This window comes from Manis javanica, chromosome 4, assembly GCF_040802235.1.
Source record: "Manis javanica isolate MJ-LG chromosome 4, MJ_LKY, whole genome shotgun sequence".
NCBI classification, from domain to species: domain Eukaryota; kingdom Metazoa; phylum Chordata; class Mammalia; order Pholidota; family Manidae; genus Manis; species Manis javanica.
The window spans coordinates 15,245,766-15,269,005 of record NC_133159.1 but is presented as its reverse complement, the minus strand read 5'-3'; the positions used below and the strand labels follow the sequence as shown (position 1 = coordinate 15,269,005).

At 34.7% G+C, this 23,240-nt stretch overlaps 1 protein-coding gene across 14 annotated transcripts in view; it reads left to right on the top strand.

Annotated features, from left to right (window-relative positions):
- Positions 1-23,240, top strand: part of EIF4G3 (eukaryotic translation initiation factor 4 gamma 3) — a 377,936-nt gene that overhangs the window by 295,939 nt on the left and 58,757 nt on the right. For 13 of the 14 annotated variants that reach the window (XM_036999821.2, XM_036999830.2, XM_073233342.1 and 10 more), the window contains 3 exons: positions 798-917; positions 6,550-6,720; positions 18,210-18,407. In XM_036999821.2, coding sequence (XP_036855716.2) covers positions 798-917; positions 6,550-6,720; positions 18,210-18,407 — 489 coding nt within the window. Of the gene's footprint in view, positions 1-797; positions 918-1,290; positions 1,402-6,549; positions 6,721-18,209; positions 18,408-23,240 lie in introns of all 14 variants that reach the window. The other variant, XM_073233344.1, reaches the window with a different exon arrangement.

Genomic DNA, 23,240 nt, shown 5'->3' with positions numbered 1-23,240 from the left:
CTTACTTACATTATTTTATTGGCTTATATAACAGGTCTTCTTGTTTCTCTTGATATCTAAGTCTTCTCAGGACAGTCGAATGATTGGTGGTGCTAATTTGAGGCTACTTCAGTACTTCAGAGGACAAATGTTATATCCAGTGAATTAGGTTATTTGTAGGAAAGAGTATGTCTTCCTACATTTTCTGTTTCTGACTTTGGCCAGTAATCAGTTAATCTCTCACTGAGCTATTTAGCTTTGCTGAGCCTATAATCATATTATGTGCCTATACAAAGCCAGATATCTCTGAAAAACAAGGCAGACAAAGTGAGATTTTAAATGTCATCATATATGAAACATATCTCCTTTTGATATCCACTCAAAATAATGCTTTACTAACCATAAGTCATTAGCATAAGAACCAAAATAAGCAATAGCAGGGTTCTTATAAGCAAGTGCTCTGATGATCTGGTGAATATTCTAGGAAGAAAATCCCAAAATTTGGCCCTGGTGCCTAGGATCTCAAAGTAGGTTGTTTTGTGTCATTCTGCTGGTCTTATATGTCTAGTGAGCCAGTCCACTGATTTTGTCTGGCCTCCCTTTGGAAATTTTAGGCCTAATCAGTTTCAGGGCACCAGAAAACCATCTTTGACATAATAGCTCTACCTACGGCTAGCCTAGGAGTAGCTAGCGTGATTCAGGTTGGACTTTCACTCGTTCAAGAAGCCAGTGGTGATACAACTTTTCAATTTAAGTTTTCTTTGTGGCACTGAATCCTTTGGAACTGATGTTAAGCTTTCCTTTGCATCTTCGTCTAGATCAGCCAACCCAAATTGCCAATGCGAACTCTGGATCCTCGAATTTTGCCCCGAGGACCAGACTTTACTCCAGCCTTTGCAGATTTTGGAAGGCAAACCCCTGGTGGAAGAGGTGTACCTGTAAGTGCAAGTTCCCTACAACCCAACTAGTTAGAAACTGTCATAGATTTCATGACATCTTGTTTAACTGCAAGAGAGCAGCTTTTATTTGTTGATTCTCTAACCAAGAAGAAGTAGAAGAGGTAAAGACTATCCTTCCCATGCTAATATTAAAGCAAATAAAGAATACACTTCAGTCGTTTTTACTTGAAGTTGTCTTGTGTTAATTTGGTCTTGATTTTTTTTCATATTTTTCAGTTGAAGTGATCTGCAAATGGGTTAAAAATAGAGCCAACCTTGAATAGGATTCCTATTTTGTTTTGAGGTGTCCTGGTATACTTGGTATCTCGGTGACTTTCACCTAATGGTCATCTCTTTGTCTTTGTTTTTGCAGATTTGCAAATTGCAGAGCAGGCATGGATTGCCAATTCTAGAACAGAGGAAAGCCCCAACTTGTACTCCCCTGGCAATGTCGTATCCACCCCCGAAGAGCCTACCTCTAGGGGTGTGCTGAATCCTTTTTTTTTTTAACCATAGTTTAAATGGTTGCAATATTTTGTTTTGTTCTTCTCTCTTACTGTAGTTTATAAAGTCAAAATATGAACAAATGAAATGTATAAAAGAGTGCAGTATTGGTTAACTGCAGATTGCCTTTACACCCCCTGTGGCAGGCTCTTCACCGTGGGAGTGGCGTCACCAGTGGAGTTACACTGGGGCCCTGCACTGTGCAGGATGCGGCAGGCTCTGCTTCCTCCGTGCTTTGTAGACTTGTGAAAGCACAGGGGAAAGTTGCTGAGATGTGACTACCTCTTTTTACCAAGTTGGAATGACGTAAAGAACACTTAATCTAAAGTTCTAGAGGAGGTTGGGGTTTGATATACAGATTATTTGCAGATTACACTGTTAAGACTATTTTATGTTTATAAAATATTTTTATATAAGGTGACACTTTTTATCTTCCCATCACCTTTTTATTTCTGGAATAACAACTTTTGAAACCTGCTTTCAAGTAAGACTACACCATCAGGAAACAAATGTCACCTTGTAGGTATTTGAATTATTCAATTAGTTTGCCTGTAGCCAAACACTGAAAATACTTGACTGCCTACAGTGTGTTGGAGGCTTTGTAAAGTTTACAGAAAATCTTGATTTGAAGCATTATTGAGCATCATTTTCTTAAATACCTTTGTACATGTAACAGTCCGTTCTCACACAGGTTGAAAATTTAACTTTTATCTATTTTCTCTAAATCCTAAATTAAAATTTTTTTAACATTTGAATTACCTCACCAGGAAGTCTTAGAAAGCAGTTTTCTAGAAACCATTTTATACCTTATTTTTCACCATTTTCCCTTTTGGGTGGTTAAATTTATATCTCTGTTAGTTTTTGTTTTAGTTTTGGTTTTGGTTCATATCTTTGTTTTGTCAAACATTTGAAATAATGTTGATGCCACATTGATGATTCTCTGATTAACAGTGTCTGTGATTATCATATTGCCCAGTTTTGTTTGTATGTCACAGAAGGTATGAATTGCTGTATCTCCTTGTCTAGTTTATATGGTCACTTGTCATTACTAGCTAGCTATTGTTTAGTAATTAAGTATAGCAAAAGGAAATATTGTGAATTGAGAATAAGCTTTATCTCTTTTAAAATACTGAAATTAGAAAATGATTTTTAAAGTAATTATCACCATGTATGTTTGTCCACTAATCTATATGCTTATGTATCACATACATGTTATTTGGTGCAAAGTAATGTGACTGGAAATGAGCCATTATGAAGAATTTGTAGTGTCTCCAAAAGACCAGCCTTAATTTTAATTAATTCACTTAAAATTAAATTTTCAAGTAGCTCTGTCATATGCTACAAGCTAATTTTTAAGTGAAATTGTCATCTATCAGGGTAATACAGATATGTTAGGCCATAATGCAAGTAATTATTCTTCTGGTATCTCCTGTAGCTGGCAAGCATGCTCCACTTAATTTGTCCAGCTCACCTTGGTATGTTGGTGTAGATCCAGATGGGAATTTCCTAGGACATATACACCTAACATATAAAGGAACAGTCAATAATACTGTTTGTAAAAAAGGATCAGCTCTTCGTAGTATCTAGTTCCATATACCTCTCATTTTTGCCAGCTTCCACATTGACTTATAAATGATTACCACCCAATGATGTTAAGATCTACTAGGTATGCTTCATAGTATGGCTTAAGTAGCCATGACTCCCAGACTCCTAGTAGAAACTTTCCTACAATAGACTTGATCCAAAATATTTTTGATACATAGTAATTTTGTTTTAACATGTCATACGCAGTTACATACAATTTTCACACATAAAGGTCTTTTGATGGGCAGTAAAGTGTGTATCTATTAGAAGCACACAGACAGTATAACCTCTCTAGTTTTTTAAAAGTCAATTACTTGGCAGTTGTGGTTTAAATTTAACAGTCATCTGTTGGCAGACATTACAGAAAATGCCCCAAAAGAAATGTATTGAGAGAGGGGTTTTGGACCTAAGCTAGTAACTTGCCATTCATTTTCATTTCAATGGACTTTGAGATTAGCTAAACTGTTATAAAAAATCCTAGGGGCAGAGAGGTTTCCTGGGCTCATATCCTTCCCTCTTTAAAGGAAGACTTGGTTATCTCTCCCTAAAAATTCCTAGGACAGATACTGGTGCTATTTTCTTTGGTTATTCAGGTAAGCAGAGGAATTTGAGGTTATAGTCTCTGAAAGAGATAAGAGCAATGTATATTAAATTGTAAAACATAGATGGGTATAATTTCTTATTTAATACTTACAAGAAAAGTATGTGAGAGTGAATAAAAAAATATAAACTTCCAGTTCCCCTGGAAAAAAAATTACAACTCACTAGTTAATCAACCCCAAATTTTGACATTTCATTTTAGTTCTGATGTTTGCAGATAATGAGCACATTAAACCTTCAAGTTCTTATTCCAGCTGTCAATGAGGATTGTCTGTCCTTAATGAAAGGAGATCAGGCTTCATTTCATTGCTTTTTATATGCTCCATAACTGTTAGTAGAGGATCCTAGATTTTGTTTGTGTTTAGTAAATAAATCATTATAGATGATGCAACTTTTGAAGGGTACTATAAATTTGACAATTTGTGGTAATTTTTTACATACACACAAAGGATATGAAATGTCTAAAGGTAATTACAGATATACATATCAATTTTTTAAAAGTTCCTTTTGTTCTTTGCTTTTAATGGTGATACCTTACCTAGTTTTTAAAGTCCTTTTACATGCCTTACATCCTATGTTCCTCATAATAACTTTTGTTAAGTAGGACAAGTATTTCATATAAGAGAAAGCTCAAGTTCAACAAAGTTAAGAGATTTGCTCATAGTAACTATGCTCATGACTATCAGAATTATACTCAAGTGTCCACAGTCCTTTTGTCTTCTAAATCTGCTTTTCTCCACTGTACCACAGTCTTTGCAGGCATTGGTGTTCTAAACAGTGAGTTCATTCCCAAAGCATAAATACGAGATTGTTGGAGATTAATTAATTAAACATTTATAGGTATTAGCATAAATACGAGATTGTTGGAGATTAATTAATTAAACATTTATAGGTATTAGTAAGTTTGTTGAGATCTCAATATACTTGGATGCATATTTGTGAACAGTGTCTATCTTAGTTATATCCAGAGATACAAATATAATATTTAAATTTGTTTTGGGAGTTTGCATATGGGTTATAATTTCAACTTTTTTATCCTCGTCTAACAGTTATGTTATCTTTTCAAAACTTTTTTTCTTTGAAGCATTGTTGTCTACTTAGTAATATTTCTCACATTTTTGTGCAGCTCATTTGAAATTCACACATTGATCTTGAGGCAGATAGAAATATGGCATAAATCATATTTACTTTCTAGATTAAAATCTTAAGGCATATTCATTGGTGTTTGCAGTACTTTCTGGAAATGGACATTTTCAAATATCATTCAAACATGATTAAAATTATATTCCCAAATTACAATTTTAGAGCCCTTAAATCATTTTGACATAATTATCTTTCATTAAACCCACCAACCCTTGTTCTTGACAAATTTTTACGTGCAAATTCATGGGTTAAATAAGTTAATGTCTAGTGATATAATTGTTTATTTGAACTTTACCCAAACATTGAAAAAGATTATAACTCACATGAATTAAAACTAGAATATAGCCTGAATTATAAAATTCAGACAGTACTTGGTTTACTGAATTTCTTACCAGAAGTATTTTCTCTGGGCTACCATACCAGAGTTTCAGTTATAAATAAATGTAATGATGTCTGGTTTAGCAACTGTTCCCTGTTGGTATTTTTCCTGTCTTGTGATCCTCTTTAGTTCTTTTTCAGTAATACCCTGCCTGGCACCTATGGATTTATCTGTCCTCCACTTTCTTAAATGTTTACCAGATCGTCTTAGATCATACTATCATTCAGTATTCAGTGTTTAGCTGGATATATTTGACAAGATTGGTGTGTAGTGCTAATTTTTGGTCCTGATACATCCTTGACACTGCCATTCCTAATTAGGGAAGATGGTGATATGTAAGGGAGTATTTCTGAGAATGAGTCATATGTAAAGACTTTAAGTATCTCTGCTTCGGCATCAGACCATGTCTCTCTTAGAACCTGTCTTTTTACACAAAGCATGACATTTAAATTTCTACTTCCTTCTCTGAAGCTTTATGTGAATTCAAAAGGGCAGTATTGGTACATTGAGATAGAATTTTGGTCTAACTATCTTGTATGAAGTTTTTTTCTTCCCTCTTGAAATTTAATGGCAATATTTACTCAGCATTTAGAGAATGAAAAATCAGAAAAAGCAAAGGCTATCAATATGCCACAGATCTGGGTGGAGAAAACTTACAACCCAAATATTTAATCATTTCTAAGCATTTAAGGTAGCAACTATTATGAATATTTTCATACACGAAATGCAGCCTGTTATCTCTTACATAACAATTCTTCATTTGATGACCAGTGTGACATGCCGACATATACTGGTTTTAACAGAATATGTATGGTGAGAATCAAGGAGCAACAAAGGGCTGATAATAGAAAGGAAAACATTTTTTTCAGGGAGCAATTTAGTTAGATCTCATTGATGATTAAAAAAGACTTATTTTATTATTTCTGGCCCTGAAAATTTATAGGGATCCATTAAGATCTGCAGTAAGGCTGGATGTCTATGCTCTAGAGAATTTTTATGATAAGGTTGTATTTGCATGTCACTCTGGAAGTTTTAGAAAAGTTTTTGAAGCAGATTTATAAATACTTCCTGCCCATAAGTTTTCATATTCAGGTGACCAGTCCAAAGTCATAAACTAGGAAAAAATAAAGCTAGTAGACATCTTTATTATTAGGAACAACAGCTGTATCAAGCATAACTTACTATCACTTTATGTTTCTCATTTAGGACTTCAGGGTCAGAAATTGTGGCGGTGGGAACATTACATTGATGGTGTTCTAAGTACCCCCCACCAACCCCCAAAAGAGATCACATCTGAGTCGAGTGCCTAATAGTCATCTTTGTATCCAGAAGTGTTTGGTGTGATCATCAGGTTGACTTAAGCAGCACAGCAGAGGCGGTAAATTTTATGTGTAGATATAATAAAGAATATTCTTGTCCTAGTTATTGAATGTTGGGCCACGGAGAGCTCAACCTGGCCAGAGAAGAGAGCCCAGGAAGATCATCACAGTCTCTGTAAAAGAAGACGTGCACCTGAAAAAGGCAGAGAATGCCTGGAAGCCCAGCCAAAAACGAGACAGCCAAGCTGAGGATCCTGAAAACATTAAAACTCAGGTGAAAATAGAAGCATATTCTAACATTATTTTGAAGTAATAATGATATTGTTTTAAGTCGTTTACACTTGTTGTTTTGTCCTGTTAATGTATGTAGACGTCTCAGTTGAAGATCTTTTGTGATTTTTTATCCTATAATAGAAGCATTATTCTAAAAGCTTTAGCATAATTGATGCCAGAGAATCTACTCTTTTCACTTGAAATAGCTTTTTGTGTGCTTTTCAAAACAGACACTATGTCTAAAGGGTTCATATGTCATAGATTTCTATCATTCAAACTTATATCAATGCTTACTTTTCTTAAAAATGTATTTTTAGAGTCCCAATGGTTACCCTGTGCTAGTGGAGTTAGTGTATTTTTTTTTTGTTTTTTTTCTTATTAAGGCATCATTGATAAACAATCTTATGTTGGTTTAATGTGTACAACACAGTGGCTCAACAGTTACCTACATCATCAAATCCTCACCTCTTCTAGTGGAGTTACTATCAATCAAAGTAAAAAGATGTTACAAAATCATTGACTATATTCTGCATGCTATACTACCGTCCCTGTGACCAATTTACATTGTGATTTAAATTATTGTGCTCTTTTATCCTCATAAACCTACCCCCCACCCTACCCCAACTCCTCCCCCTTGCTCACCACTAGTCACTTCTCAGTGTCTATGAGTCTACTGCTATTTTGTTCCTTCTGTTTTACTTTGTTTTTATATTCCACAAATAAGTGAAATCATATGGTATTTGTCTTTCTACGCCTGGCTTATTTCATTTAGCATAATACTGTCTAGATCCATCCATGTTGTTGCAAATGGCAGGATTTCTTTTCTTTTTATGGCTAAATAATATTCAACTGTATGTGTGTTCCACATCTTTTTTTTTATTAAGGTATCATCGATATACAATCTTATGAAGGTTTCACATGAGCAACATTGTGGTTACTACATTCAACTGTATTATTGAGTCCCCACACATAAACCCCATTGCAGTCACTGTCCATCAGCATAGTAAGATGCTATAGAGTCACTACTTGTCTTCTCTGTTCTATACTGTCTTCCCCATGAACCCCCTACGTTATGTGTGCTAATCCACATCTTTTTTATCCATTCATCAATTGATGGGCACTTAGCTTGCTTCCCTACCTTGGCTATTGCAAATAGTGCAGCAATAAACATAGGGGTGCATATATCTTTTTGAGTCAGGATTTTGTTTTCTTAGGGTAAATTCCTAGAAGTGGAATTACTGGATCAAATGGCATTTCTATTTTTAGTTTTTTGAGGAACCTCCATACTGCATTCCACAGTAGTTGCACCTATTGACATTCCCACCAACAGTATACTAGGGTTTCCATTTCTCCACATCCTTGCCAGCATTTGATATTTTTTCTCCTTTGGATAGTGGCCTTGCTAACTGGTGGGAAATGATGTTTCATTGTGGTTTTAATTTGCATTTCCCTGATGATTAGCAATGTGGAGAATCTTTTCATGTGCCTCTTTGCCATCTGTATTTCTTCTTTGAAGAAATGTCAATTCAGGTCCTCTGCCCATTTTTTAATCGGGTTATTGTTTTTTTGGTGTTGAGGCATGTGAGTTCTTTATATGTTTTGTATTTTAACCCCTTATCAGATGAATCATTTATGAATATATTTTCCCATACCTTAAGATGCTGTTTTGTTCTGCCGATGGTGTCTTTTGCTGTACAAAAGCTTTTTAATTTGATGTAGTCTCACTTGTTCATTTTTTATTTTGTTTCCCTTGCCCAAGATATGTTCAGGAAAAAGTTGCTCATGCTTATATTCAAAATATTTTTCCCTGTGTTTTCTTCTAAGAGTTTTATGGTTTCATGACTTACATTCAGGTCTTTGACCCATTTCAAGGTTACTTTTTTATGGAATTAGTCCAGTTTCATTCTCTTACATATAGCTGTCCAGTTTTACCACCACCAGTTGTTGAAGGGGCTGTCTTTTCCCCATTGTATATATTCATGGCTCCTTTATTGTATATTAATTGACTGTATATGTGTGGGTTTATATCTGGGCTCTCCATTCTGTTCCATTTATCTCTGGGTCTCTTCTTGTGCCAATACCATATTGTTTTGATTACTGTAGCTTTGTAGTAGAGCTTGAAGTCAGGGAGCATAATATCCCCAGCATTGTTTTTCTTTCTCAGGATGACTTTGACTATTCAGTCTTTTGTGGTTCTGTATGCATTTTAAAACAGTTTGTTCTAGTTCACTGAAAAATGCCATTTGTATTCTAATGGGGATTTCATAAATTGATTTGGGAGGGGTGGCTATTTTGAAAATATTAATTCTTCCTATCAGGTTTATTCCTAGGTATTTTATTCTTTTTGATGCAGTTGTAAATGGAGTTGTTTTCCTGATTTCTCTTTCTGCTAGTTTGTTGTTAGTGTATAGGAATGCAACAGATTTTTGTGTATTAGTTTTGTATCCTGCAACTTGGCTGAATTCAGTTATTAGTTCTTACGGTTTTTTGGTGGAGTCTTTAGGGTTTTCTGTGTATAATGTATCATGTCATCTACGGATAGTGACAGTTAAACTTCTTCCTTACCAATATGGATGCCTTTGATCTCCTTGTGTCGTCTGATTGCCATAGCTAGTACCTCCAGTATTACGGTGAGTGAAATGGGGAGAGTGGGCATCCTTGTCTTATTCCTGATCTTCTAGGAAAAGCTTTCAGCTTTTTACTGTTAAGTATGATGTTGGCTGTGGGTTTGTTGTGTATGGTTTTTGTTATTTTGAGGTACATACCTTCTATATCCATTTTGTTGAGTTTTTTCATGAATGTATATTGAATTTTGTCAGATGCTTTTTTGGTATCTATTGAGATGATCATGTGGTTTTTATCCATTTTGTTAATGTGTTGTGTGATACTGATTGATTTACAAATATTGTACCATTCTTGCATTCCTGGAATAAATACCACTTGGCCATGATGGATGATCTTTTTATGTATTTTTGAATTTGGTTTGCTGATATTTTGTTGAGGATGTTTGCATGTATATTTGTCAGTGATACTGGTCTATAATTTTCTTTTTTGCTGTGTCTTTGGTTGTGGTATTAGAGTGATGCTGGCCTCATAGAATGAGTTTGACTGTATTTCCCTCTTCTACTTTTTGGAAAACTTTAAGGAGGATAGGTATTAGCTCTTCTTTAAATGTTTGGTAGAATTCAGCTGTGAAGCCATCTGTACATGGAATTTTGTTTTTTGGGAGTTTTTTGATTACCAATATGATTTAATTGCTGGTAATTAGTCTGGTTAGATGTTTTGTATCTTCCTGGATCAGTCTTGGAAGGTTGTATTTTTCTGGAAAGTTGTCCATTTCTTCTACATTGTCCAATTTGTTGGCATACAATTTTTCATAGTATTCTTTATTAATTCTCAATTTTCTGTGGTATGTGTTGTGATCATTCCTTCTTTGTTTCTGATTTTGTTTATGTGTGTACATTCTATTTTTTTCTTGGTATGTCTATCTAGGGGTTTATCTGTTTTATTTTCTCAAAGAACCAGCTGCTGGTTTCATTGGGGGCTTTTTTCTCTTTTATTCTTCTCAATTTTATTTATTTCTGCTCTGATCTTTATTATGTCACTCCTTCTACTAACTTTGGGCTTCATTAGTTCTTCTTTTTCTAGTTTCTTTAATTGTGAGTTTAGGATGTTTATTTGGGATTGTTCGTGTTTTTTGAGGTAAGCCTGTATTGCTGTGTATTTTCTGCCTAGAACTGACTGCCACATCCCATGTAGTTTAAGCTGTTTAGTTTTTGTTTTCATTTGTCTCCATGTATTGCTTATTTCTGTTTTAATTTGTTCATTTATCCTCTGATTATTTAGAAGGATGTTGGTTTTTTTTTGGCCTCCATGTGTTTTCTTTGTGTAATTTATTTCTATTTCATATTGTGGCCTGAGAAGCTGTTTTATATCATTTCAATCTTTTTTAATTTATTGAGGCTCTTTTTGGATGTGATCTATTCTGAGAAATATCTACCTACACTTGAGAAAAAAATGTATTCTTCAGCTTTTGGGTGGGATGTTCTGTAGGTATCTGTTATATCCATCTGATGTAATGTATTGTTCAGTGCCTCCATCTCCTTATTTACTTTCTATCTGGCTGATCTGTCTATTGATGTGAGTGGTGTGTTAAAGTCTCCTAAAATGAATGTGTTACAATCTGTTACACCCTTTAATTCTGTTAGTATTTATTTTACATATTTAGGTTCTCCTGTGTTGAGTGCATAGATATTTATAATGGACTGACCCATTTATCATTATGTAATATCCTCCTTTGTCTCTTGTTACTTTCTTTGTTTTGAAATCTATCTTGTCTGATGTAAGTACTGCAACTACTGTTTTTTCTCCCTGTTATTTGCATGAACTTTCTATTTCCATCCCTTTACTTTTAGTCTGTGCATGTCTTTGGGTCTGAAATGTGTCTCTTGTAGGCAGCATTGTTTCTTTCTCCATTCTGCCTGTCTGTGACTTTTGATTGTTGCATTCAGTCCATTTACATTTAAGGTGGTTATTAATAGATATGTACTTATTGCCATTTTATTAATTGTTTTCTGGCTGTTTTTTATTGCTCCTCTCTGTTCCTTTCTTCCTCTCTGAAACTCTTCTCTCATTATTGATGGTTCTCTTTAGTGTAATTAGATTTCTCTTTTTAAAAAATTTTATCTGTGGGTATCTATTGTAGGCTTTAGTTTTGTCATTCAAGAATAAGGTTCCTTACTGTATAGCAGTCTATGTTAAATTGCTGATTACTCAATTTCAAACACAATCTAAAGGTAGTTTTTTCCCTCCTCCTTCCTCCTTCTCCACATGTATTATATTAGATGTCATAATCTGTACTTTTTGTATATCCCTTGACTGATTTTGTATATAGTTGATTTTGCTTCTTTTGTTTTATTTTAATTTTGGACTTGTTTGGTAATTAATTGATCTACTACCTTTACTCTATGTTAATTTTCACTAGTGAAACCCTTAGGGACATTTCCACCTACAGCAGTTCCTTTAACATATTCTATAAGTCTGGCTTAGTGGTGGTGAATTCAATCAACTTCTGTTTATCTGGAAATTATCTAACCACTGCTTCAAATTTAAATGATAATCTTACTGTGTAGAGGATTCTTGGTTGGAGGTCCTTCTGTTTCACATTAAATATATCATGCCACTCCCTTTTGGCCTGTAAAGTTTTGCTGATAAGTCTGCTGATAGCCTGATGGGGTTTCCTTTATAAGTAATCTTTTTTTTCTCTGTCTGCTTTCCATACTCTCTCCTTATCCTTGATCTTTGCCATTTTAATTACTATATGTCTTGGTGTTGTCTTCCTGTAGATCCTTTTGTTAGGGGCTCTCTGTGCTTCCATGGCCTGAGTGTCTCTTTTCTTCCCAGATTGGGCAAATTTTCAACAATTATTCTTAAGAGATTTTCTATCCCTTTGTTTCTCTCTTCTCCTTCTGATACCCCTATTATTATGAATATTGTTTCATTTGGATTGGTCACATGGTGCTCTCATCATTCTTTCATTCCTAGAGATCCTTTTTCCTCTGTGTTTCTTAGCTTTGTTCTGTTTCTGTTCTCTTAATTTCCATCTGAGTGTCTTCTCTACCTGCAGTAAGCTACTCTTAAATCCTTGTATTGTATGTTTCATTTCAGATACTGCAATCTTTAGCTCTGAGTTGCTCTTTTTCAAGTCTTCTCTTTGTTGAAGTCCTTGAGATCTTGAGTTTTTTTCTGTAAATCCATGATCATGTTGACTTTTATTTTGAAATCTTTATCAAGAAAATTGGTAATCTGCATTTCATTTAGTCCTCTTTCTGATGTTCTGTCCTGTAGTTTTCTTTGGAACATATTCTGCTGTATCCTCATTTTGTCAGGGTTTCTGTGATTCTTCCTTTGTGTCGGATGGCTCTGCTAATCTTCCTGGCCTATAGAGTAATAGCTTTATGAAGAAGGTTCCTTCTTTATGAAGAAGATTCTTTACTCTCTAGTGCCTGGTTCTACTTTCCTGGAGCCCTAGCTATTGGTGTGCAGTGGGCAAGGCTGCCTTTCTGTCTCTGCTGGCAGCTTGCTTCAGCCACTACCTTTGTGATCAGCATAGGAGTCTCTGCTGAGTTCACTGTGGGTGGGTCCACCCTCTGCCTGGCCTGCAGGCTTAACAGGATGGGTGGGTTGATGGTGTGCCTCTGCCTGGGCCAGACGCACAGCACCAGGCTTAGACACGGCATGGAGGAAGGAGCTCTTGGGGCTGGCTCCTGCAGGCACTTCCCCAGTTTAGTTGAAATGGAGCAGAGAAAGCTGGGAGAGTCTCCTCCTGTCAGGCAGCAATGTCTGATGCTGCTGCTGGGTGGAGTGGCTTGGCTCTCCGGCAGTGCATGCAGGGAAGAGCCTCAGGGCTGCATTGCCAGCAAGCGGGATGGAGTGTCTGGAGCTCCTGAGAGTTCCTAAGCTGTTGGGCCAAGGGAGGCCTGAGAAGGTATCTTCCACCTGTCCTTTCTCCTGAGGAGAGAGCTCCATCCAACCTTTGCCCCTCTGGTACCCTTCTGACTGCTAGCAAGTCTTTCAAACCGTTGCCTCTGCTTCATGTCTCAGGACTGCAGAGTGTGGCTGTCCTCTACAGGCAGCTGGAGTGTCAGCCTCCCAGTGTTCCATGGTGTCCAGTCCCACTAATCATCAAAACCCAATGTAATGTGGGCTCATGCTCCTGGAGCAGATCTCCAGGGCCAGATGTACAGCGATTCTGGGCTCCTACCCTCTCCCCACTCCGTTCCTCTTTCTCCCACCTGTAGGCTGGATGGTGGGGAGGGTTTGGGTCCTGCTTGATCACAGCTCTGGTACTTTACCCTTTTCTGTGTGGTCTTTTCTTCTTCCCCAGGTATAGGGGTCTGTTCTGTCATCTTAAGGTTGTTTTCAGGTTTAGTTGTATATGCTCAGTTTTCTTCTCTTATGTGTTTTTGGGAAGAAATTTCTGCCTTGCCTTCCTACTCAGCCATCTTTTTCTCCTAGTTAGTGTACTATTTTATGTCTCCTTGTAGGCTTTTATTTCTAACATGTTAGAATTTAGAAACCTATCTTGTTTTAGAGTCTTTTGGAATAAAATTGAATTCTTTGAATCTTTGTGTTCATATCCTGCCCTCAGTATTCTTTAGGGTAAATTGAATTAATTCCTTTAATCCACAAAAAAAAGCCAATTTCTGTTTCTGGGTTAACCCACTGTCTCCTCTGGATGTATTTGCTTCTGTGCACCAAAACTATAGTCTCTTCTTGAACTTCACACCTATACAAGAGCCAGGCACCACAGATCACATACCAATGTTTCAGTGTCTGATTACTTATGTATCTTTCCTCCTAACATGGACAGTTGAGTACAGCAAGTGGTCAAAGGCTCCAGCCCTGTAGACAGAGACAAGTTCTATTAGGCAAATTCTTAGCCTCAACTGTTTAATAAAGATACTAATATTACCTACCTTATAGGGCCATTGTGAGGATTAAATGAAATAATATAAAGCACTTGGCATGGTTCCTGAAGCCCAGTTAGATACTTAGTATGATGATGTTCCTGGAATCAGAGATGTGCCTTATGAATATAGATTTTGATTCAGCACCAACACAGAATCTCATATTTAGTAGATGCTCAGTAAATACTTGTTAAGCAATAAGCTAACAAAGTTATTCATACCAAATTAAGACCAAGGTGAACTCATACATCACAAAGCCATGCTGTCAACCCTTAGTTGGTTTTTTGTCTTTGTTCCTCTTTTTAGTGATTGCTTCAGATATTTCTCCCTAAGTACATCCTTCTCCAGATTCACTGAGATCAAGTACCTAATCTTCCTTCCATTTTTTCTCAATATACCTCAGTCTTAAAAGAAAAAAGTAGCTTCTGCATTCCTTCCCTCTAATCCCTATGGGAAATGCTTAATGATTAGAGACCTAAATGGTTTGCAAAGATACTTAAAATTCCTGCTGCATCTTTATCATTGAAGATGAAGATGTTTTAATATATAAAGCACTTGAATTAGTGCCTTATTTCATTTAGATTCTTACAACACCTATGAAAGAGGGAATAGATATTGTCTCTTTTTTCCATATAGGAAACTAAAGCATTGAGAGATTGTTAGCCACAGTAATATGGTTACTGAATAGTCCATTTGTTGTAATCTTCCTCTTCTTACTCTGTAGTAGAGTTCTCTCTTAAAGATTTTTATTTCAGAAACATAGGAATAATTATATTAGCCTGAGGTATCACTAATTAGCTAAATTTTCTTTTGTTAACAGATAAAGCAAATACAATAGAGAATTCATAGACTTACAGATTTAATATAACCTTTTTCTTGATACTCTTTCTTCTAAATATGAATCATCTATCTGCTTTGTTTCCTTTTGGTGTTTTTACTTTTCTCCTCTGTGTAAGTATACTGCATGTTTACTTGTTGTTTCTGCTGATTGTTATTCTTTTCTTTCCTTTTTGTCAAAAACAATGGTTTTATTGTTGCCTCCACTTCCAGAAAAATTTGACTCTGACTTTCATTCCTGCCAGTGTTACATAACAACCTTATGAACGACCACCGATGATCTTATTTTTCATTTGTCACGAGAGTTCATCCTCTTCTTGAAGTAATTCTAAGACATTGTTGCCTCCTGGCTTATCTAGACTCCCCTCCAAAATTTTTTTTCTTTATAAAAGCAATACTGATTCATTGCTAAAAAACTCAACAATGTAATATTTAAAAATTTAAGTTGACTTATCTCTTACCTAGAGAAAACTGTTAACATATTGGCACATATCTTAAAAATTCTCATATTCAGATCTGAATTTTTATAGGAAGAAAATAAAACATTTTATAGATTTTCAGTTATTACATCATTGTTTCGTAGATTTTTGGAACTTCATATCTTTACTGAGGCATAATTTATATTTGGTAAAATTTTACTTTTTGTGTCCAATTGTTTACCTGTTGATAAACACACAGTCATGTAACTACCACCACAATCAAGATAGGGACTATTTCCATCAAGTCCCCTGAAATTTCCTCATACAACTTTGTATTTATCCTCTTCCCCCATGCCCACCTCTGATAGTCACTGATCTGTTTGTCCCTATAGTGTTGCTTTATCCAGGATATCAGATAAATATAGCTTCTTTCTTTTAGCATACATATTTGTGATTCATTTATAACATTACATGTATGATTAATTTACTTTTTAATTACCCAGTAGTATTCCATTGTTTGGATATACCACAGATTGTTCAGCCATTCACAGGATAGCAGTTTCCAGTTTTTGGCAATTATGAATGAAATTGTTAATAAACATTCACATAAAATTTGTGTAAACATAAATTTTTGAGTTTTTTGGGGTATATTCCTAGCTATGGGATTGGCAAGTTGTATGATAAATATAGGGTTAACTTCTTCAGAAAATGCCAACTTTGCCAAGATGGATAGTATACCATTTTGCATTTCCAGTGGCAAAGCATCAGAGTTTCTGTTATTCCACATCTTGAATACCACTTGTTATTTTCTGCTTTATAAATGTTAGCCATTCTAACAGATGTGTGGTAGTATCTGATTGTAGATTTTAATTTGCATTCCCAAATGGCTAATATAGTGAATGAGTACATCTTCCTGTTTGTTTATTTGCCATTCACATGTCTCCTTTGGTAAAATTTCTGTTCATATCTTATGACCTGTTTCATTGGGTGCTCTGTTTTCTTAATCATTGAATTTTGAGAATTCTTTGTATATTGTGGATACATCCTTTATCAAGTGTCACAAAAATTTTCTTTTCATTCTCTTAATAGTGTCTTTTGCAGAACAGTTTTTCACTTTGATGATGCTCAATTTATCAATTTTTTCTTTCATAGATTGTGCTTTGTTATATCAATTTTTTCATTCATAGATTGTGCTTTGATTGTTATATCTAAAAATTATTTGCATAACTCACAAATGCAAAGCTTTTCTCTTAAGTTGTATTCTAGAAGTTTATAGTTGCAGGTTTTACATTTTCATTAGTGATCAGTTTTAATTTTTATATTATGTGCAAAGTATGGGTCACGGTTCTTGTTTGTTTGTTTTTTTCTCATGGATATCCAGTCGTTGCAGCACAATTTGTTGGAAACACTGTCCTTTCTTCATTGAAGTTCATTTACACTTTTTTGAAAATCAATTCATCATGTATGTGTGCATCTATTTCTAGGCTTTCCATTCTGTTCAAATGATCTATGTGTCTGTCCTCTTGCCAATATCACTGTATTTGTGTGGTATCTTTACATATTAAATGTTGTAATTAGGTTGTATGAATCTTCCAACTTTGTTATTATTCAAAATTGCTTAGGCTATTCTATTTTTGTGTGTGCGTCCTTCCATATAAATTATAGAATCAGCTTCTTGATTTCTAAAAAAAATACCTGCTAGATTTTTATTTCGATTGTGTTAAATCTGTAGATCACTTTGGAGAAAATGGACAATATTTAGGTCCTCCTTGATTTCATTCATCAGTGATTTATAATTTTCATCATTTAGCTCCTCTGGATATTTTGTTTGTATTTCGTGGTTTTTGGTGCTATTGTAAGTGGTAATTTTTAAAAACGAAATTTCTAGTTCGTTGCTAAAATACAGAAATAAAACACATTTGCATATTGACTTGTATTCTACATCCTTGCTAGATTTCCTTATTAGTTCTAGTATCTCTTTTTATATATTCCTTAAAATTTTCTGTGTAGATAATCATATAATCATCTGTGAATAGAAAGTTTTATTTCTTTCTTTACAGACCGTTCAGGTCATAGTTCTGTTTCTTTGCTTTACTGAATTGGCTAGGACCTCCAGTGGGATTTTGAATAGACATGGTGAGAGTGGGCATGTTTGCCTTGTTCGCAGTCTTAGAGGAGAAGCACTCGTTCTTTCACCACTAAGTAGGCTTGTAGATGCCTTTTTCTTTTGAGGGAGTTCTCTTCTGTTCCTAATTAAAGTTCCTACAATATTATTTTTTAAAACTCCTGCCCAGTAGTCTATTCCATAATTTATATTATACCATAATTTAGACAAGTTTCTATTTTGGACATTATTTGCTATAGAGTTATGATGGACGTTACTGCGGCTAGAATTATTTTTACCTATCCCTAAATATGAATAAATTTCTAAAAGTAAAATTGGTGGTTCAAAGTGTACACCACATTTTAAAGCTTTTAATGCACATTGCCAATTGCCCTTAGAAATGTACCAGATGATACTCCATCGATGTAGTGTGACTATACCTAGTTCCTAGAATTCTTATCAGTAGTTAAAAGAGGCAGTATAATTTTTTATTACTTCTTGACATAGATGGATTTAATTATTTCCATGACTAGTTCATAATCCTTGTTAATAATTTGGGAAGTTGAACTTATAAATTATAAACAAAATATTAATCCTTACAGAAAGCATCATTTTGTCATAGTTACTATAATGCTTCTTTCTTTTTTTATGGCCTTTCTAGGAACTTTTTAGAAAAGTTCGAAGTATCTTAAATAAATTGACACCACAGATGTTCAACCAGCTGATGAAGCAAGTATCAGGACTTACTGTTGACACAGAGGAGCGTCTGAAAGGAGTCATTGACCTGGTCTTTGAGAAGGCTATTGACGAACCCAGTTTCTCTGTGGCTTACGCAAACATGTGTCGATGTCTAGTAACGGTAAGAAGAGAGGAAGGAGTAAAACCAGAAATCTCCAAGAGGTATATTCTCCCCTCACTACACATTCTTCCCAGATGTGTTATTGGGGCAAAGTAAAGGGGAGAATATATTTTTTAGCACTTGTTAGTATCCTCATTGTATAAAGAGCATCTTACTTATTAAAATGTATACTCGCCTCCAAAAGAAATATGTAGACTAGATTGAAATAGGCATGGTGTGATACCATCTAATGTGAGGAAATTGAATGAGCTTTAAATTAGTAATGTGAAATTATTGTCATGGGTAACCAGTGTTTTCTAGGGTATCATCTTATAAAATGAATGCTCACAATCACATTTTATTTAAATTCAGAATTGAAAAACATACTGGTTTTAATTTTACCCTCGGTGAAAATGATAAGATAGTTGTGGTCATAAAAGGTTCAAAACTGATAATTTCATCTCTTAGAAACTATTAGATCTCTTTCTCTTTACATTGTCCACAGCCATTTAATCTCCACAGCCTGTCAAATCTAGGGCAAGACAGAATGGGAGACCAAAGAGCTTCTGGTTAGTGTTCGTTGTCCTCTATTCTGCAGTCATAACTGCCATGTACCATCTGTGTTCTTTCTGCCCGTTACTGTTACCAAGGTACTTGTGTCAGAAATGTGTGTCCTCTAACATTTGAGTTTTTTCTTATCACAACTCATCGTCTTCATGCCTTCCTTTGAAAATGCAAAATTCTGTCATTCTACCAATATTTTTGAGTACCTGTGTCAAAGGCAGGTAAGTGTGTTGGAACTTGGGAAAGTTACATCTTCTGTTTAAAAACAGAAGGAGTTCAAAATCCATATTGAAAAATTTGCAAGAAAACAATCATATAAGATATTCTCTGATGTTGCAGTATGTTGATGTCTAAATGGAAGATTTAGACCAAAAAATCAAATTGGAGGAAAAAATTACTATGTTGGTGGTAGAGTAACAAACTTTTATGAAGCAAATAGAATATGAGTTGGGTTAGATCAGATGGGAGAGTATATGTACATAGAAGGAAGAACATATTCCCAGCAAATTCAGGTCTGAGGCACAGCAAGCATGGCATAATGGTTACAAACACTGGCTTTGAAGTCTCACAATTCTAATTAAAAATTTTCAACTTTAAAATTTAAACTTAAATTCCTACTCTGCCACTTGGTAACTTTATAAAGTGAACTTTACCAAGTGAAGACAATCTTCAACTAGTTGCATAACCTTTTTAAGCCTCAGTTTTTAATCCATCAAGTAAGATTAATTCATACAATTTAAGATTATTGTAATGATGTAATTAATTAAAATAAATTCAAAGAGATTGTATATGTGTCCCCAGCTCAGTATTTGGCTATAGTAAGCCCTATAATTCAAAACTACATTGGTACTGGAAAAGCCTGTGAAGGTCTAGAAATGCTGGCTGTATAATGAGGATGATTGTAGTACCAGAAACCATCTATCTATTCAGCACCTACTAGGTTGCAATATGGGTAGATGTTTTACATATATTATTTTTAATGGTTATTATAACCCTGAAAGGTCAGTATTATCAGCCCCACTTTACTGAAACAAACTAAAGCTTAAAAAAAGGTACATAACTTGCTCAAGTAAGTAACCATGCTAGAAATCAAATCTAGGATTACTTAATCACTTGCCATAATGTCTTCTAATGATCTTCAGATCTTAATACTTTTCACTTGCAGTCCCAGCCAGTTAAACCTGTCTTCCATCTAAGACAATCAATGTGAACTGATTTGGTTTAGATGTATCTTTCCACAATTGTTTATATTCATAAAATCATATAAAAACATACACATATACATATACATATGTATAAAGAGCATTTATTTTTTATTCCTGCAACATGGAAATATTAATTATACCTACTTCATGGAGTTATAATGAGAATTAGATGAGGTAATGCTGACATTTAGTATGTTCTCAATTCCTGCTAGATACAGTGTTAATGCTAGCTTATTTTTAAAGTATATTTCTTAGAATTAGTTCTATAAAGGAATGTTGAGTATGAAAGGAAAAGGATGAGATATAGAATAAGAAAGAGGAGAAAATGTAAAGGGATAAAGAAGGAACAAAAAGGAAAGGAGAAACAGAAGAGAGATAAAGAAATAAAGAAAAAGATAAGACAAGGAAAAAAGCTGAAGACAGAGAAGGAGACTTCAACTACCAGCATACTATGAATACTGGTGTAGAGCTTGCCAGATGCTATTGGAAGCCAAAAATTTAAAGAGAATTTTTTTTGGTTTACTTTAAGTCATGTATATACTTTTTTTTTTTTCTACTTAGTATGTTTTGGGCATCCCTCTAGGCCACTACAGATAGATTTTACTTATGCTTTTTTAGTAATTGCATAATATCCCATAACATGTATATGTCTTAATTTTTCCAGCCATTTCTCTCTATCCCCCACCCCCATGTTGTTTCTGGTTTTTGTTTGTTTGTTTGTTTGTTTTGAGAGGGGGTTCCAACCATAGGCTTGCAGCAATAAACATCTAAGTATATTTATCTTTACACACTGGAACATGAGCCAGCTTCAGCATACTACCACAGCATGCATATAGAAAAGCATATAAATTATTAGTGTAGAGCTAAATGTGTATCAGTATAGTGAACACACCTACTACCCTGGTCAATAAATAGAACTATATTATTTCCTCTTCCTTGAAGATAACCAGTTTCCTGACTTCAAATACCATACCTAATTTACTTTTGAGATACTGAGGGCCTTAAATAAAAGGGTGGTAATGGGGATAGATAGGTTCCTACTACAAAGCAAATACAAAAATAGACAATTACAGGAGTAATGAAAACCTACATAGGAAAAGCTAATGTTTTAGGAGAAAATTGAGGAAACTATCTTCATGAGCTTTGAGTGGGGAAGAATTTCTTCAAGATTCAAAATGAATAATCTATAAATGAAAAAAAATCAAATCTGACCATTAAAATTTATAATCCTTGGTGCAGCAAGTGGTACCATAAATAAAGTAAAAAGGATAAAGCCATAGCATGGCAGAAGCTATTTGGAATACATGTAGCTGACAAAATATTAGAATGCAAAATTAAGGAGAAAAAACAAATCATTAAGGGAAAAAAAACCAGCCAAATTAAAAAATGGACAGTTCATACAAATGAAAATCTATTGGTTGATGACTTTAATAAAAGATATTCAGTGTTATTTGTGATAAGGGAAATGACAAGATAAACCATGATTCTGTACAAGTCATACCCATTAGTATAAAAAAAAGAAACCATTTTAAAGTATTGACAAAGATGATAACAGTCACTTTGAAAAGTAATTAGACAACAATGTTGAAGAAGTTCAGTTCCAGCAATTTCACTTCTTAGTGTATGCCCCAGAGAAATCCCAAATGTGCGCAGAGAATCATATATAAGAATGTTTATTTTTTTTCTAAATTGAATAATTAATAAACAACTGAAATCAGCCTTTAAAATAAGACAAGTGTATAACACAATTCATTTGGTCAATGGATTTGAGTAGTAATGTATATACCTAGCATTTGAAATTAGTGAAGTAATACTAAATGTATCAGCATGGATCAATCTCAAAAATAGTACTGAATAACAGTATGACACCATAAAGTTTTGTAATAATGTAAAATAAAAATTATTCATTACATATATATAAAATAAAATTATACAAATTGGAAATGCTAAACATGAAATTCAAAGTAAGAGAAGGAAGTGGAGGTAAGGAAAAGTACAAGGGGTAAGTGATAGGGCTTCTGGTATTGACAGGTTAGTAATTCAGACCACCCTTCCATGGGGTAACAATTAGAACATCTGGTCACAATATTTTTTAAAATCTTGAAGGCATCAGACAGCTAAAAGACAGTAAAGAAATACTAAGGCTAAGCAGCAGACTCACAGACTCCAAGAAGGGACTAGCGATTACCAAAAGGGAGCAATGTGGGAGGGCAGGTGGGGAGGGAGGGAGAAGGGGATTGAGGGGTATTATGTTTAGTACACATGGTGTGGGGAGTCATGGGGGAAACAGTGTAGCACAGAGTAGGCAAGCAGTGAATCTGTGGCATCTTACTACACTGATGGACAGTGTATTGGGATATGGGTGGGGACTTGATAATATGGGTAAATGTAGTAACCACATTGTCTTTTCATGTGAAACCTTCATAAGAGTGTATATCAATAATACCTTAATAAAAATTTTAAAAAGTTATACTAAGGCTAAGATCTTAGGAAAGGTGGAAATCCAAAGAAAAGTAAGACATTTGGTAAAAATCCCCCTAGAAGAAACAACTAAAAGTCTTGAAAAACTTGTTTTTCATAGACTTGTTGAGTTGGGGGAAAAAAGTTGGGACCAGGGCCTACCAGAAGGAATGGTGGAAGAGGCTCTAGTAAATCCTCCTATACTTTAGGTTGGGATTCCAAAGGACTGCATTCTTGGAACAAGGGTGAACCAGAAATGGACCTTATCTCACAGTGACTGTAGAGTCACATCAAATCCTCTCAATCCATGAATTTGGATTATAGTGATTTTAGAGTCAGTTGCCCCCTTAGATACCTGTAAGCAACAAGCAGAAGTCCTTTTTAGAGACTCTCATGCTAGTGTTCAAATTATTTCTATAAACAATTTTTCAAATAAAATGTCTAGCCCATAATTAGAGGTAATAAGGCACATAGGGAAAAAGCTTGAAAGAGAACCAGCAACAAATGAATGTCCCACAGATGTTAAATGACTTCACCTATGTTCAAGGTGGTAAAGGTAGGTTGAAAATTTCAGCAGAGAATAAGTAAGATAATAAAAAAGATAATAAAAAGAACCAAATGGAAC